Here is a 17,528-nt window from a genome sequence, read left to right on the forward strand (position 1 = left end):
TATTCTGTCAAATCTTTCTCTGGTTTGTCTGCCTCTCAATTAGGCATCACTTTCACATATGGCTGCTTCCTTCAAACAACTAACTTGACCTTCATTGTTTGGGATTAAAGGTGTGTGCTAATGGCTTGTTTATATTCCAGCCAGAGTAGCTATGTTGCTGGATTAAAGTCTCTGTATATTCACCTTTCATCCCAGGGGGGGAGGCAGAGGCAGGAGGCCACCCTTGTCTACAGAGCGAGTCCCAGGACAGCTAGGACTACATAGAGAGACTCTGTCACAAACATAAACAAACAAAACAAGAAAAAGAAATCCACCCCAGCTGGCTTGAGGAAAAGGGAGAAATCAATTAGGCTGTTGGACTGTCCTAAGGGGTTAAAGGGTCGGCCTCTATAGGAAACTGGCGGGGCTCTCGGCCTTACCCCAGTGTCCCTTCTGTTCTCTCTACAGAGCTCCTCACAAAACCCAGGCTGACCTCAAACTCGCCAGGTAGCTTAAGGTGTGACTTTGAACTTCTGATCCTCCTGTCTCCATCCCCCTTTCAAGCGCTGAGATTTCAGGCCAAAACTATATTCCCAGCATATGTGCTGTGGAGGGGATCAAGCCCAGGGCTTCATGCAAGCTAGGCCAACACTCTACAGCTCAGCTACACCCTGGCCTCCTCCTCCTGAGTCTCGGCTCCTCCATGTGGCCCGGCTTCAGGCCGCCTGTGTGCTGTCTAAGTTCCCACATCCTGTCCTCACTTCAGGTGAGTGAACGCTGCTTGTTCTCTAGATTCAAGCTGAGAAGCAGGAATGGCTCAGCATCCGATTTCCATTACAAACTCCTAAAGGATAGAACTGTTAGCCCGGCTGGGACATGCAGCTCTCACTTGTGACTTTTCCTGTCGTTTTTTGGAGAGGGGCTGCACTGTGCTTGTGAGGAGGGCATTGTATGGGAAGAGTAACAGGCCCACCCACCCTTCTGCATTAGACAACAGGCCATGGGTGGGGTCAACAACAATAGCTTGCATCACCTTTTAGTTTCAAAGCTGGGACTTGAACCCAGGACCCATACATGCTAGGTATGTGCTTTACTGAGGAGCTATGGTCCTAGCCTGAAGAATGTTATTGAAAATGATGGCTATTAAGATGCACTAAAACAATGGCCTAAAACGCTGTAGATGCTCAAGAATGTAATCCACCCCCCCAAAAAAAGATAATTTTCCTCAGAATGCTAACCCCGTGTAGCAGCCATCAGGCAGTGGCTGCTAAGCACTTGCTCTCAATCTTGGGTGGTGGATTCCTCCCCACTCCCCCCACCCCCCCATCTCTCCACCAGCCCCCAGAGATGTGCTCCCCTGCCTATGTGAGCTCTTGCCTTCCTCACTCTGGCGGGGGTGGGGTGGGGGTGGGAATGGGGGGACGGGGCTGACTCTCCAGCATGGCTTTGTACCTACAAGGGAGCCTGCCTTCCTCACTCTGCTCAGGTCTCCATTGTAGACTGTAGAAAGAGCACCAGACCAGGAAATGCAGCCCAGACTCCGTGGACTCTTGACACTGACTATGGGGCTTTGAAACAGTCACTTAGGCTCTTACCTGCCTTCTCTAAATCTTCCTTGACTCTCTTCAGTCTCTCCTCCAGCGAACGGTGCAGTCCCACTGCATATCCGAAGGGACAAATTCTGACAGCACTCTGAGGTCCCAGTGACCGCCTCCCTCCTGCTCTTTTCTCTCTTCTAATTACAAAGACCTCCTCTCAAGTTCTTGGGGGCACTCTGTGTTCTAGAACTAACTATTTCCTCCACTTCTCCTTCCCTTCCTTCTAGCTATGAAGTCCTTGTCTTTCAATTCTCAGGTCAAGGTTTCTCTTCTTTAGTCTGAAAGCCTTCCCCTATCTCCAAGATTAGGTTGGGTGTTTTTTTTTTTTTAACCTTAATTAATGTGTGTGTGTGTGTGTGTGTGTGTGTGTGTGTGTGTGTGTGTGTGTGTGTTGCGTTCACAGGCATAGGTGCCATGGCCCTCATGTGGATGTTCAGAGAACAACTTTTGGGAGTGATAGAGCTCAGGCCATCTGGGTTTTGACATTTGTCCCATTTCCTGCTGCGCTATCTTGCTTGCCCTGCGACTCTTTTTAAATCCACTCACTTAGAACCCTTTTCCTGCTTTCCTGAGCACTCATTCATCTCTAGTCATAGATTCCCTGATGACAGTACCTGATCTCTCGCTCCTCCCCAGACTCAAGAGAACCAGATCCATCCTCCCTGGTGGTGTTCACACCAGCACTGGCCAGGGCAGAGAGGGCAGGCTCAGTGCTGACCTGGTACTTCGAGGCCCCTAGGAAGCCTCTGGTGGCTCTTCCTAGGATGGTTGCAGGAATTCAGGAAGGGCTTTGAAGCCAAAAGTGCTGTTAAATGGAAGGTTTCAACACAGGGCCAAATCCTTGTGGTACAATCTTGCCAGGCTTTTTTGAAAATCTAAGTAAATCACAGTCTTCTCTCACACGCTCCTTTTCCTCTAGAGACCACACCTCATCCCCCACCCCCTATGCCCCCCATCCCCCACCCCCTGTGCCCCCCATCCCCCACCCCCTGTGCCCCCCATCCCCCACACCCTGTGCCCCCCATCCCCCACACCCCGGAAACTACTTGGACGGTCATCCTTCTTTTTGTTTTTGTTCTTCAGTTTCCCTCTTTCTCTTTTTCTATTTTTTTCTTTTAGTTTTAAACTTGGAAGTTTAAATTAACTAGGAATGGAATTAGAAATAATAGTTCAAAGAGAAGGGTGGCACCCACCGCCCCTCTCACCCTCTGCCGCTGCCCTGAACAGTGTGACGCCCACACCTGGCATAGACAGTCAGGGAGGAAGGACCAGTTAGGGCTCTTGGCTTCACAGGGTTCAGTCCTTTGTGGTGGGAAGGTACGCGGGGTCAGAGCAGCGCTCCTCATGGTAGACCAAACGCCGAGAGGGAGGGACTGGCTGGGGCAGCTTTGAAGAACACCTGTCTACTGGGCAATTTTCTGCCCTAAGTTACCTCCCAAAGAAACCGCTAAAATAGCGCCACCAGGTGGGGACCAGGTGGCAAAATATGCACCTGTGGGGGATGCTTTGCAGTCCATGCAAGCCAAGGCTGGAGACTTCTGTTCTCTGCCACACTGCTGGTTTCTACACAGTCCTCCCTCAGGTGTCTGCTTCAACATCCTTCTTACAGAGAGGCATGCCCTAATCACCCAGTGTAGGCTCCTCCCGCCGCGCTGGTGGTGACCATGAGTTGGCTCCCTTCACAGCCTTTCCTGGTTGCTTTGCTGTGGGCCTTACCTTGCTTGACCACAGGGGCCTTGCCATCATGGGCGATGCCATTCAGCGTCCACTGAGCAAGTGCTCAGTGATGAACACTCAGGAAGTTAGGGGAAAATACCAAACTTGAAGGAAGTTTCCTCCTCCGACAACTGTTTCCTGGAATGCCGGCACACTTCTCACGGGTGCAAATGGGCTGGCTGGTGCTGGGCCTGAGTACCTTCCTTGTGACTGTTACATTCTGTCTTCCTTTGCTTTCCTCACCAAAGCCTGCAAAATCTCCACCCCACCCCCCATAGTGTAACGTGTCTCGAGTTTGCCACTTAGCAGTGTAAGAGTGAGCCTTTGCCTCTCTCCAGACAAATGCTACTGCTCTCCGCTTCAGGCAAGTCTTGCTTCCTTCACACCTCCACCATCTCCCCAACATCCTTACACCCTGCAGGGAGGCATGGCCTGTGAGAGGGAGGCATGCCTGGATTGACCATTCCTGGGGCAGTGTAAGCTCTGACTGAGGACCCATGAACTGGAGCCCCACGTCAGCCCCACTGCTTGCCAGCTCTCTGAACCCGCAGCCTCCCGGTGCATTCTCTTTAGTATGCTTTTCCCTTCAGGGCTGATGTTTAAATGCAGTTGCAATGTGGCCTTGGGACCTTTTGCTTTAGCATCGCCCCCTTGAGGGAAATGAAAGATATATGTATGAATTTGTATACCGCCGTTGCAGAGGACTTCAGTTTCCAGCGGCCTTGTCAGATGTCACATAACTGCCTGTAGTTCCGGAAAATCTCACACTGGGTTTCTGCCCTCCTCAAGAACCAGTATGCACATGTGCATACTCCACCCCTCACATACACATAATCAAAATAAAGTAAATATCTTAAAAACTCTGGTGTATGGGGGCTGGAGAGATGGCTCAGTGGTTAAGAGCATTGGCTGCTCTTCCAGAGGTCTTGAGTTCAATTCCCAGCAACCACATGGTGGCTCATAACCATTAACGGTGTGATCTGATGCCCTCTTCTGGCATGCGGGTGTACAAGCCGGCAGAAGACTATATAAATAATAAATAAATTTTTTTAAAAAAGCCTGGTGAAAACCTGGCATGGCAGCACACATGGCAGCACTCAGGAGGCAGAGGCAGGAGGATCTGTATGCGTTCAAGGCCATTCTGGACTACCTAGAGTTCAAGGCTGTCTAAAACAAAACAAAAAACTACCTAAGGAAAAAGTAAAATCCTAGTGAATTTCTCTCCCTCCCCCCCTCTTTCTCTCTCTCTCTCTCTGTGTAGAAAGAGAATCCACAATCTATAAATTCACCCTTTTAAGGTACAATCTAGTTTATTCAGAAGGTTACATATTCAAAAGGTCATATAACTCGATACTATTTAATTCCAGAACATTTCACCGCCTCTTAAAAAAAAAATCCATGTAATTGTTAGTAGTTACACCTGGTTAGACATCCCCACTTGCTCCCTTCCCTGATGCACAGGCAGCCACCACCTCCTTTCTCCCTGGACATTTCACATGAATGGAGTCTGACAATACGTGGCTTTCGGTATCTGGCTTCTTTCACTTAGCATGCTGTTTTTAAGCCGTCTGCTCTGTAGCATGCATCCAGCCATGTTCTTTTTATGACTAATCACAGTTCACTCATGGGTGAGGATGTGCTTGTCAGCTGAGGAGCATTTGTTATGAGTGGATGGCTAAGAACATTCATGAGAAACTTTGGGGTACCAATAAGTATTTGTATTAACGAAAAACACCAATGTATGATAACTCATATTTCATTCTTTAGTTAAAACTTGAATTATAACCTATTAGGAGTTTTGAGATTTAGGGTATCTCTACAGAGTCTTAGCCGGCCTGGAACTCACTATGTAGACCAGGTTGGCCTTGAACTCATGGAGAGCCTCCTGCCTCTGCCTCCCAAGTGCTGGAATTAAAGACATCCATCACCACTCCAGGTTTATAATGTCTTTTACAACTGACTCTTGGCAGGTCTGGGCCGGATAGTGCAGGCTGAAGAATACCTAGCCCAAGCCCAGTGGACAGTGCTCAAGTCAACCAACTGCAGTAATGCCACCCACTCTTTACTGCACCGGAACCTGGGCCTCCTCTACATAGCCAAGAAGAACCACGAGGAAGCTCGCTACCACCTGGCTAACGATGTGAGCGAGCACACGCAAAACACCTGGGTATCCCCAGAACAGCTCTGCTTACTGGCTTCTTTGTTTTGTTTCTAGACAGGGTTTCTCTGTGTAGCCCCGGCTGTTCTGGACTCGCTTTGTAGACTAGGCTGGCCTCGAACTCACAGCGATCCTCCTGCCTCTGCCGCCCCAAGTGCTGGGATTAAAGGCTTGTACCACCACGCCCGGCTTTTAGTGTTTCTTTTAACTGAGCATGTCTCTAACACTCACTGCTTATACTGACCATTTCCGGAGCAGCTGCAGGAACTCAGTTCTAATGACCCCAGTTCCTGTCTATGAAAATGTGGCCAGGCCAGACCTCTTTCCGAGGTCTCAGTTGTGTGAGGTTCATCTGGCAAACAGAGTCGCACACTGGCTAAGAGAGGGCCATGCGTCTGTTCTCAGCTCTACTCTGCTGGTTCTGTGACATACTATTTAACCCTTTTCATCACATGTAAGACACAAATCGTAGAAAGGTCCCAACCACATACTGCAGTGCAGACATTAATAATAGAAGATTGTACACACTGGACTTTATGGCTATTTGTTAAGATAGTATTGACGTCTCTTCTCGAGAGTGTGCTTATTAAATTTAAATGAGCTGATCTATAAGAAAGCACTTAGTCTATAAAACTGTACAGATGTTAGCTAGGAGGAGTGATGAGCTGCTTGTCTTGAGTCAGGGAGTTCCTTCTAGGGTATGTTTGGGTTGGGAGACATGTTCAGAGTTCCTGCTCTTGATCCAGATTAGGCTGGGTCATACCACACTCCCCTGTGGTCTTTCTGTAGCCTGTCCACTCGCCTCTCCCCCAGGCAACCTTCCCTTTGGCTGCCTGCCTCTGCACTGGCCTTGGACTATTTACCCTGAGCCTCAAGGGTAGCTTCTCTGCTGTTGAAGTTATTTTTATAAAACTGTATTTGTTTCTCTTAGCTTATTTCTTAACCTGGCTAGAACACAAATAATTGACTTTTATTTTTTAATAACACAAGGCTTCACAACACAGTCTTGAGCGATTTGAGTCTGTTCTCAGCCCTCTGTGCTGTCCTGTCTTACTCCCAGCAGACATCCCAGTGATGCTTGGCACTTTGTAGCTTTCCTCAGCTCCAGCTCCTTCCTCCTCATCTTCCTTAGACCCTCTCTCCCCATGATTCAATCCTCTGCTTATTCTATCTCCTCTTCCCATGGCTGGCAGGAAGCCCAGCCCTATTCTATTCCCCCATACAAGCTGCTTTATTGACACATTAGGGGGATAATTGGGGAGCAGAGTTTCTACAACATTTAGACAGAAAATTCTCAGAACAAAGCTTGCAACCAGACGGGGAGGGTGGGGTTTGCAGAAATCAGCATTTAAACTACACAATAACCTTATGCTTACATTCTGCCCTGGGAGGCTGACCTCCATGGGCATCCTGCAGGCCACTGCTGTCTGACTTTGTTAGGGATCGAGGAGTGGGAGGTTTATCAGTGGGGAGGAGGGTTGGTGATACAGTGGGGGAGTGGTGTGTGGGACCTACTCCAGTCTGGCAGAAGCAGTCAGCATTTTTTTTCTGTATACAGCTCTTGTCCAATGGCCATAGCGCTAGCTCTGGCTGGGCTCTGTAAGTGCGTTTTTTGTTTGTTTGTTTGAGACAGGGTTTCTCTCTGTCACCCTGGCTGTTCTAGACTGGCTTTGTAGACCAGGCTGGCCTCAAACTCACAGTGATCCGCCTGCCTCTGCCTCCCAAGTGCTGGGATTAAATGTGTGCGCCCCACGCCTGGCTGTAAGTGCATTTTTAAAAAATCTATTTTTAATTTGGTTTCTTATATCCCTTTCTCCCTTCTCCATCCCAACACCCCATCACTAGGTAGGAGAAAAAGAAGGTTAGCGGGGAGAAGGGGCGAGTTTTCCATAGCTACTTCCTGATGTTTATGGTCGTCAGGTTCTTTGGGGCAAATCCAATCTCCTTTTCAGGAGAGCTCCGACTTTTTCTCCTCAAACTTCATCAACAGCAATCAGGAGCAGCAGGGGGAAATACCAGCAGCCTCTCTCTGGGTCTGGCATTTATCCCAGCTGGGAAAGACCACGCCCCTGCACGAGGCAGTTCACAGCTGGCAAGCATCCCGTGCCCTCTCCCAAGGCAATTATCAGCTGTGGACAAACAGAAGCAGCCCCTGTATCCCACACCTGGGATTAAAACAAAGCCATGTTTACATATCATACACCAAAGCTTCCACAACAGGTCTCTGTCGCCCCTGCTGCCTTCTCCTGCTTTCTGAGGTCTAGGGATGGTAATATTTTCCTTGCTGTTGGTGTTCCTGGTGACTCATTAGCCCTCTTACTTTTGTAACCTTTCCACATCTCCAGGAACTCTCCATTAAACTAACTTCAGGCAGCCCTTGAAGGTGGCAGCTGCTTCTACCCAAACTTCTAACCAATACTTTTTTTTTTTTTTAATTCAAAGCGAGAAGGTCTTACTTATTGCATAGCCCTGTCTGTCCTGGAATTTGATGCGTAGACCAGGTTAGCCTTGAACTCAAAGAGCTCTGTCTGCCTATGCCGCCTAAGTGCTGTGACTAAAAGTGTCCACCACCATGCCTGGCAGCTTTTCTTCGTTTATGTTGCTCTCTACCCTGTACTTTTCAGTTAATTAAGCAGAAGCAAAGTCTGTTTTGTGTTGAACTACACAATTAGGAATGAGATCAAACCCAAGCTTCCTGAGTAAACACATACACACACACACACACACACACACAGACACACACACACACACACATGCTCCAGCACTGGGAAGCACTGGACTAAATCTTCAACCTTAAGCTTCTTCTCTATCTCTCATATATATATATACATACACATATATACACACATATATACCTATATATACACACATGTATGTATTTATATATATACACACACATACACATATATACCTATATATACACACATGTATATATTTATATGTATATATATATAAGTATGTATGTATATACACAGACATATATATTTGCTATTGTAGTTTGTTTTCTTTTTGAACAGGATCTCACTATGTATTCCAGCTGACCTCAAACTCACAGAGGTCCACCTGCTTCTGCCTCCCAAGTGCCCAGCACCAGTTTCTCTTTTTGAAGATAGCCCTATGAAGAGGAATGAGGCTGCTGTGATTTTGTTTTGCTTTTCTTGAATGACTGTCAGTGTTTAACACTTGTCACGTGCTTATTAACCATCTGCCACGGACCACTAGCTCAGTCCGGAATGGTCCTTGGATACAGGGTTCTTGAAGCGTCGGTGGACAGAAGATAAGGCGGTGACAAACAGAGACAGAACTCATGGGGAAGTTTTGCATCTGAGTGTATTTTGCAGCCAAGCAGTCTAACATTATATACATTTCTTCTTCTGAAACAGGGGGGTTTGTAGTGGTTACAGTTTCCACAGAGCAGTCTCACAGGAGTCAGTGAACAACCAGACACACACAGTACAGATACAGATGTGGTTATTATGTTGTCATTTTTTTAAATTACAGCTTGGAATGAAACAATACAAGGTACATAGGAGAAAGATGTCATCTCTCCTAAGTTACACACTTGACATCAGTATGTATGTGCTTTCTCTGTCCAGGGCCAACATCCTCTCCCTAACGAAACTTGTGCCCAGCACCTGTGTGCCGGGACATTTTTCCATTCTTCTCGTTCCTTCCACCTGGAGCCTTTTGAAATACTCCATTTCTTTGTAGGCCACAGTGTAACTTATTAACTAATGGTTAATCTCTAGTCATGTCTCTTTTAATAAGTGGACGTGAAGGAGTACTGCTCCGGCCACGGACAGCCCCTGGCTGCAGTCCTGCCTTAGCAACGTTCCGTAGTAACGTGCACACCTGACAAAGGTCCTGAACTGGGAGTGAAGCTTAAGAAATGAAGTTGTAAGAAATAGGGTAGAGGGAAATAGCTCCCAGTAATAAGAGTTTTAAATCTGCAGTTTTTCTGCTGGCAGGAACATGGACCCCAGTCCAGGAGACTCTCCCCTCTATGGGGGATCTTAGCCTAAAAAGGGGGGGGGTCTTAGTCTCAGGCCTGTGTTATTTCTGTCACAGAGACTCTACTGGAGAGGGGTGACAGCCATCCGTGTGTCTTTTAGAGAAATGTCTGCTGGGGTCCCACACCAGGCTGTGATGTAAAGGTTTTTTTTCTGGGAGTTCTGAACACAAGCCTTGTCTTCATCACTCGGATGGTTGTCAGGGGACTCAGGCACCTTCTCTTCCTCCCGCCATAGATTTATTTTGCCAGTTGTGCGTTTGGGTCGGAAGACATCAGGACCTCAGGCGGCTACTTCCACCTGGCCAACATCTTCCATGGCCTTCAGAAAATGGAGGTGGCTGACACACTGTATACAAAGGTGAGCTGGAGGATGTGGGAGCTTAGCGCCGGAACTCAGGCCCAGCATCTCATAACCAGGGTCAGGCCTCGCTGACGTCATCAGCTGACACAGCCCAGCCCTCAGGTACTCACATTTCCTTTCTCCAGTGCTAAATGGCTAATCCTTCCCTTGTGTAGAGAGAGTCGCAGAGAACCAGATCTTACTGCAGGCTCCGTCACACCCACTCAGCCAGCGAGGCAGTACAACGGAGAAAGAAGAGAACTTTTAATTTTATTTTGTTTTTCACGACAAGGTTTCTCCAGGTGGCCCTGGCTATCCTGGGGCTCACTTTGTAGACCAGGCTGGCTTTGAACTCACAGAGATCCACCGGCCTCTGCCTCTCTAAAGGCACGTGCCACTACCAACTGGTGGAGGGAGGGCCTTCTTAAGGGACACTTAGGGCTGCAATGCCCTCTCAGAGGACCAGAGCACAAGAAAATGTTTTAAAATTCTTCATGTGGGCCAGTGTATTAGCTCATCAGGTCAATGATGGTGCCAAAGCCTGACCCTGAGTTTGATCCAGGACCACATGGTGGAAGGCGAACACGGGCTCCTGAAAGTTGTCCTCTGACCTCCACATGCGTGCTGCAGCACATGCAACCCACAGCACATGCAACCCGCACCTACCCACCCCCACGTACATAAGTATAAATTTAAGTTTTTAAAATTTAAAAAAATTATGTTTATTATTATTATTAATGTTTAGTGTCTGTCTGCTTACACCATGTCACATTTATCAGCTCTCTCCTTCCACCACGTGGGGACTGGAGATGGGATTCAGATTATCGTACTTGGTGGCAGTCACCTTTACTTGGTGAGCCATCTTTTTAGCCTCCACATTTATTTATTTATTTTACTCCCCTCTTTGGAAATGGGCAGGCCTCTCATGGATCTCAGGCAGCCACGGCAAATCAAGTTGTAGTAAGACTAGGCATATCCTTTCATATTAAAGCTAGATGAGGCAGCCCAGCAGGAGGAAAGGGTCTCCAAGGCAGGCAGTATAGTCAGAAATAGCCCGAGCCCACTAGTAGGAGCCCCACAGGAAGCCCCAGCTACACAAACTGTAACATGCGCAGACAGCCTGCATCAGACCCATGCAAACTCCCTGGTGGGCAGTTCAGTCTCTGTGGGCCCCTATGGACCCAGGTTAGTTGAGTCTGTGGGTTTTCTTGTGTTGTTGTTGTTGGTTTTTTGGTTTTTGTTTTTGAGACAAGGTCTCTCTAATTAGTCCCGGCTGACCTAGAACTCACTATGTAGACCAGGCTATCCTTGAACTCACAGAGATCCTCCTGACTACGTCTTGAGTGCTGGAATTAAAGGCTTGTACCACCATAGCCAGCTTAAAATTCTTTGTGTGTGTGTGTGTGTGTGTGTGTGTGTGTGTATGTATGTGTATGTGTGTGTGCATGTATGTGCATGTTTGTGTGTGTGTGTGCATGTTTGTGTGTGTATATACATGTGCTTATAATTGTGTGTGCATATGTGTGAGCTTACATGTGGAAGTCATAGTTCAACCATGTGTGCTGTTTCTTAGGCACCATCCTCAGGGTTTCCCTATGCTGAGGAGCTTGCCAAGTGGCTACACTGGCTGGCCAGCAAGCCCCAGGCCTGTCTGGATCCCTAGGGCTTCCTCTGCTTCCTCGCACAATGAGAGTGAGGACTTCCAGACCTGGCCTTGGCACAACGCCTTCCACCAGGCTGGCCAGTGACCCTGACCACCTGCTTTCCCAACAGGTCTCGGAGATCTGGTATACATATCTGAACAATCACTGTCAAGCCCTCTTACACGCTCGTTCCCAAAAGGCAGATTTACTGGGCAAACAATTTGTGAATGACACCGGCTTGGGTAAGTGGCAGGTCTCTAAGAAAGTGGGACAATGGCTTTTCCTCCCTAACACTCACGGAGCCCATCCGTGCCACTTTCCCCATTTTGTAGATGGGGAGAAATGGAGACACAGGGCTCAAAGAGCTTGTACCAGGGTCAGGAAGAGTTCGAAGCCCAGCCATCACACGTAATCCTCAGCAGGCTGACACGGGCAAACGTAGAGAAGACGGGGACCCCATTAGACCCTGGCGGTTTCTACCTAGCATCTGTTCCTCGTTTGTTCGCCCTCCAGGGCACATAGGCCCAGCGAAGCTCTGTGCAGTTGCCACCCTGTTGATTCCTCCTGACACTGCCCTCCTCCTCTTCAGGATGTGAGGAAGTCCTCAGTGGCAGGGCCGGCCTTGACCCAGCTCCATCCCTAGGCCCAGCAAAGGGCTGCATATAGGACTGCACTGTGTGGGGCCATGTCCCCTGAGATGATAAAGAGGTGGGAGATCAAGTTTCAGTCAAAATTCACCCCACACACCCCCATACCCCTCCACCCCACCCCCCGCCCCAGTGCAGGCGATGACACAGCAACAAAAGAACATTCCGCAGGCACAAATTCTAACAGGAGGCCCTGAATGAAGACGTGAGGATAGACAGGTGGCATTGAAAGGGTGACTTTGAAGGCTAAGGTTTAGAAATGTAGTAACTTCACTCAGTTTTCTCATCAGGACAGTGGTTCACGCTGTAGTAGAAACACAGCCACGTGCAGGCTGCCATGCTTAGCATCATGGGTTTGTGCTTTGTGCTTTTTTTTTTTTTAAGCTTGTCACTTAAATATGTGCTCTTACATGGCCAGCCCATAATGACTGTACAGTAAATGGTGACCAACACAGAAGCAAATGGGAAGAAGTCATTTATAGTCCCAGCACTTAAGAGGTAGAGACAGAGGGATCAGAAGTCCAAGGCTAGCCTGGGCTAACTACATAGCAAGTCTAATACCAGTCTGGATATTCCATGAGACCATGTTTCAATAAAACAAAACAAACAGGAAAGGAAAAAAAATCTCTGGGGGGAAATAAATGGATTCTCGTGGGGGGAAAGACAGGCTGCTGTTACAGGTCAGCTGTCTTTGACCTTGCAGAAGCATGGGTGGGGGTGGGAAGGGGGGCTGGGGGCTGACAAATTCCCTGTATTAGGAGCTCAGGAGAGTTCAGCCTCTGAAGTAGGAACCTTAGCGGCTCTAGGCACTTATGGTTGCTCCAATACTGACCTGCTAGACAGAGCTGGAGAGCTGTAGAAGCCATCCTTTTTCCACTGCTGGGGAAGGAGGGGGGTTGTGGCTGGCCCCAGCTGAGTGTCTAGAGCTAAGGCAGGTGTGTGTGTGTGTGTGTGTGTGTGTGTGTGTGTGTGTGTGTGTCCTCCTGTGTGCCTGTGGGGGTTGTGAGGGTGAGGTGTGGGGGTGTGGGTGTCGGGGTATGTCTGTAGATGCAGTATGTCCCATGCAGTCAGCTCCAGCAAGCCTGTGTGTGTCTGTGTGTCTGTGTGTGTGCATGCATGCGTGTGTGCCTGCCTGTGTGTCTGTGTGCACGCGTGCATGCATACCCAAGTGCCTGCCAGTCTGTGTGTCTGGGGGTTGTGGGTGTGTGGGTAGGGTGTAGGGGTGTGTGTGGGGTGTGTGTGGAGGGGTGTGGGTGGGGTGTGAGTGTGTGGGTGTGTGAGTGGGGTGGATGTGGAGGTGTGTGTGGGTGGGTATGTGGGTGGGGTGTGTGTGAGTATGTCTGTAGATGCAGCATGTCCCATGCAGTCAGCTCCAGCAAGCCTCCTGTTTCTATTCCGCACAGCTCTGGGGTTCCAAGCTGAACAGACATACCTGGTTTTCTGAACCCAGGTCCTTGTGCCCACCGAGCTCCCACCCCACCAGCCTCCTCGGCCTATTTCTTTTCTCCTCTTCCAACGCAGATGAAGCCCAGGAAGCAGAAGCCATTCGGATCCTAACTTCCATCCTGAGCATTCGAGAGTCTACTTCCGGCAAAGCGCCCCAGAAAACCATCCTCATTCTGAAGACCCTGAGCATGCTTTACTATCTGATGATGGAGAATTCAACGGTAAGCTTCCCCAGAAAAGCCCATCTACGTGGAGACCACAAAGCCTCTGACAGCTCAGTTCATCCATGTTTTGCCGCCCCCCTCCCGCTCCCTTTCCCCCCAGGGCGAGCTTTCACTCTAGCATTTCCAGTCAGGTTGTGTAACGGGCTCTTCTTCCCTCAGGGGGACATTTCCCAGAGCTGCGTGGAGGCACTGAATGGGGGCCAGTGCAGGGGAAGCGCGTGTGCAGGGGAAACGCGCGTGCAGGGGAAGCCTGCGTGTGGGAAGGTTCTGTGGACGCTTGTGGAGCCTGAAGTGTGCACTGTGTCCCAGCTCCGTGCGGGGATTTAGGCACACAGGAACTGCCATGTGCCTGTTAAGAAGGGCACCAGCCGCTGGCTGAAGCCCTGTACACGGCTGTCATGTTTCTTTCTCATCCCTTCTTTCTAGATAAGGAAATCGAGGCACGAAAAGGCGTGGTTATTTTCCCAGTGTTTTGTAGACAGTAAGTGGTCTATCTCAGGCTATTAATAGAGTCATCCCCTCAAATGGGTCCTGAGCATCTACTACTTAAAGGGCTTTCTGCCCAGAATAGAGCAGACGGTAGCAAACAACCAGACATGTTACTTCTCTGTAGAACTTAGGACTTGTGGGGGCGGGGAAGCTACCACAGCCAGATAGATGCACAAATGTGTAACATCATCTCGGACCCTGAGCAGTGCTATAAAGAACTAGAGGTGAGGTGGGGGGAGGCCTGTGTGGGCGACACAGGGAATCCCACACCGCTGCCCACAGCTTTATTTCCGCACTCCTTTTCTTCATCAGACTTTGTTAAGAATTGGGGACCTGGTGCTTTGTAAAGGGTCACAGGGGAGTATGACAGCACAGGGCACCGTGGGAGCACAGCAGACGGGTGCTAATCCTAGAATTCTCACAGAAACTTTTTTTTTTCCAGTGAATTTTCAACTTATTATCAACTGAAAACTCTTTCCCACAGATCGGAGTCCACCTTAGGGGCGGTCATTCCTCCAAAGCATGCTAAGGAAGTCAGGAGCTTAGGCCAAAAGGCCCATCTGTGTACTGAGCTTTAACACCTCGCTTCCTTCTTGTTTCGCTTCCCTATCTAACCCTGCAAAGTCCCACCTTCCCATGTGATTCCTGTTGTTGTATCAAAACACAATGACCAAAAGCAGCTTGGGGAAGGAGAGGGTTTACTTCAGCTTCCACTTCCGGTCAGAGTACATTGAGGGAAGTCAGGGCAGGAACCAACGCAGAAACCATGTAAGGGTACTGCTCACTGGCCCAGTCTCTTGCTTTTGTTTGTTTTGGTTTTGGAGACAAAAATCTATAGTCCTGGCTGTCCTGGACTCCTTTGTAGACCAGGCTAGCCTCGAACTCACAGCGATCTGCCTGCCTCTTCCTCCCGAGTGCTGGGATTAAAGGCGTGCGCGATCACACCTAGCACTTATACAACCCAGGCCCACCTGCTTAGGGATGGTGCCACCACAGTGGGCGGGGCCTCACATCAATCACCAATCAGTCTCTCCTGGACTGGGCTGCAGGTCAGTCTGAGCAAGACAGTTCTTTACCTGAGCCTCCCCCCTTTCAGGTTACTGTAGGTTGTGTCAGGTCTATAATAAAACTAAGCAGGGCGGGCAGGGCCACCACTGATACTTCCAACCCCGCTTTCCTTTGGTTATTTATTATGTACACAATGTTCTGCCTGCATGTGAGCCAGCAGCCCAGAGGAGGGCACCAGATCTCATTATAGATGGTTGTGAGCCACCATGTGGTTGCTGAGAATTGAACTCAGGACCTCTGGAAGATCAGTCAGTGCTCCTAACCTCTGAGCCATCTCCCCAGCCCTCTTTGGCATATATTAACTCAAGGATTCTGTCGTAATCAGCTGAGTGTGGTGGTGCACACCTGTAATCTCAGCACTCAGGAGGCACAGACAGTAGGATGTTCCAGGTCATCTTCATCTACACAGTTTGAAGCTAGCCTGAGCTATGAGAGAACCTGTCTCAAAACAGTTTGAGGCTAGCCTGAGCTATGAGAGAACCTGTCTCAAAAGAATAAAAACAGCATCTTCATGTTTTACTTAGTCACTGTACTTAAGTTTCACAAAGGCACAGATTCCAGTGTCCAGCCAGTCCCTGGGAGATAGCAGCCATGCGATGATCAGGAAGGGCAGAGAGGGTAGGAACCAGAGACTGCCCTGAAAGAGCTATCCATGGAGCTTCTGTCCAGTGACCCCTCTGCCCCCTGCCCCCCTGCCCCCTTCCTCCCCAGCTCTCGCTCTGCTAAGAAGGTATACCTGGCCAGAATCACTCAAGTCAGGTGAGCTTTCCCTGACTGGCAGGTCCCTCCTCAGTTTCTGAGCTAAACAGAAAATTAGTTTCTTGTCGTTATTCTTTGCTATGGCCGCTTCCTCTGACCACCTCAGTTCTGTTTCAGGCAAAGGAGTATGCGCGGAGAGCCCTCAGCCTAGCCGAGGAACATCTTACTGTGGAGGAGCAAAGTATCATCCAAGAGTTACTGGCTATCGTCTCAGCAGAGGTAGAAAAACAGCCCAGCCCCTAGAGAGAGCAGGCTACTGCTGGGGCTGCGGCCTGACCGATGTGCGGCTGCTGGGGTCCTGTGGCCTGCTTCCACCCCTCCCCAGGGACTGCCTGAGGGACTGCGATCCTATCAACCTGTGATGTACAGAGCTTTGGGCACAGTAGTCAATAAAACTGTTGTTGATTGTGACCTTGCTCTTGGCTTATGACTTTGTATGGCTCTGGGTAATGTAGAGTTACATCACTAAGATGGTGTTTGTAAGTAAACTACAAACAGTTCATCATGGTCCCTGCAAGACTCCCCCCGCAAAAGGCCCTCCCCCTGTTATCATGTTCCCTGCAAGACTCCCCCCCAAAAGGTCCTCCCCCATCATCATGTTCCCTGCAAGACTCCCCCCCCAAAAAAGGCCCTCCCCCTGTCATCATGTTCCCTGCAAGACTCCCCCCCCAAAAGGCCCTCCCCCTGTCATCATGTTCCCTGCAAGACTCCCCCCACGAAAAAGGCCTGCCCCCGTCATCATGTTCCCTGCAAGACTCCCCCCACGAAAAAGGCCTGCCCCCTGTCATCATGTTCCCTGCAAGACTCCCCCCCAAAAAGGCCCTCCCCCTGTCATCATGTTCCCTGCAAGACTCCCCCCCCAAAAAAGGCCCTCCCCCTGTCATCATGTTCCCTGCAAGACTCCCCCTCAGGCCCACCCTCCCTGTCATCATGTTCCCTGCAGGACTCCCCCCCCAAAAAGGCCCTCCCCCTGTCATCATGTTCCCTGCAGGACTCCCGCCCCCTCCAAGGCCCCCCCTCATGTGTGCTTCCTAGTCCTTCACCAAGTGAGGGGATGAGGGATAGTTATAGATTGTGTTGGAGCAGTTTCCCCGACCCTGGGATTAAGTTAACATTAATCAAGGCAGACTGTGGGGAAAGAAAATAAGCCATTATAACCTCTGAAGAAATCATTGAGAAAGTAATTTAAAATAGTTAAGAATTAACAAACAGAATAAAACAATATACTAAAAAATATCTACTTAGAGGAAAGGATTGCAGTGGCAGTGGGACAGAGGGACACAAAGGACATGAAACAGAAAGCGAAGGACAAAGCACAGATGTAAGGGAGTCCCCCCCCTGACCCCCCCCCCCCCGTAAGCTCTGGCTGAGACACTATTTGAGGCAGGCATGGGCAGTGTACTGTCTAGAAGAGACACCCCCACCCCTCTCCCCAAAAAGACATGTAAT

The 17,528-nt window shown here is 49.4% G+C and overlaps 1 protein-coding gene across 7 annotated transcripts in view; it reads left to right on the forward strand.

The window, feature by feature from the left end:
* Positions 1 to 16,490, forward strand: part of ZMYND12 (zinc finger MYND-type containing 12) — a 37,646-nt gene extending 21,156 nt beyond the window's left edge. For all 7 annotated transcript variants that reach the window (XM_084785090.1, XM_084785094.1, XM_084785089.1 and 4 more), the window contains 5 exons: positions 5,264 to 5,433; positions 9,699 to 9,821; positions 11,577 to 11,688; positions 13,615 to 13,760; positions 16,197 to 16,490. In XM_084785090.1, the coding sequence (XP_084641216.1) occupies positions 5,264 to 5,433; positions 9,699 to 9,821; positions 11,577 to 11,688; positions 13,615 to 13,760; positions 16,197 to 16,322 (677 nt within the window). In that variant the 3' untranslated portion in view covers positions 16,323 to 16,490. The remainder of the gene's footprint in view (positions 1 to 5,263; positions 5,434 to 9,698; positions 9,822 to 11,576; positions 11,689 to 13,614; positions 13,761 to 16,196) is intronic.
* The last annotated feature ends 1,038 nt before the right edge of the window (positions 16,491 to 17,528 follow it).

The sequence above is a fragment of the Acomys minous genome (assembly GCF_964271855.1).
Source record: "Acomys minous genome assembly, chromosome: 6".
Lineage (NCBI taxonomy): Eukaryota > Metazoa > Chordata > Mammalia > Rodentia > Muridae > Acomys > Acomys minous.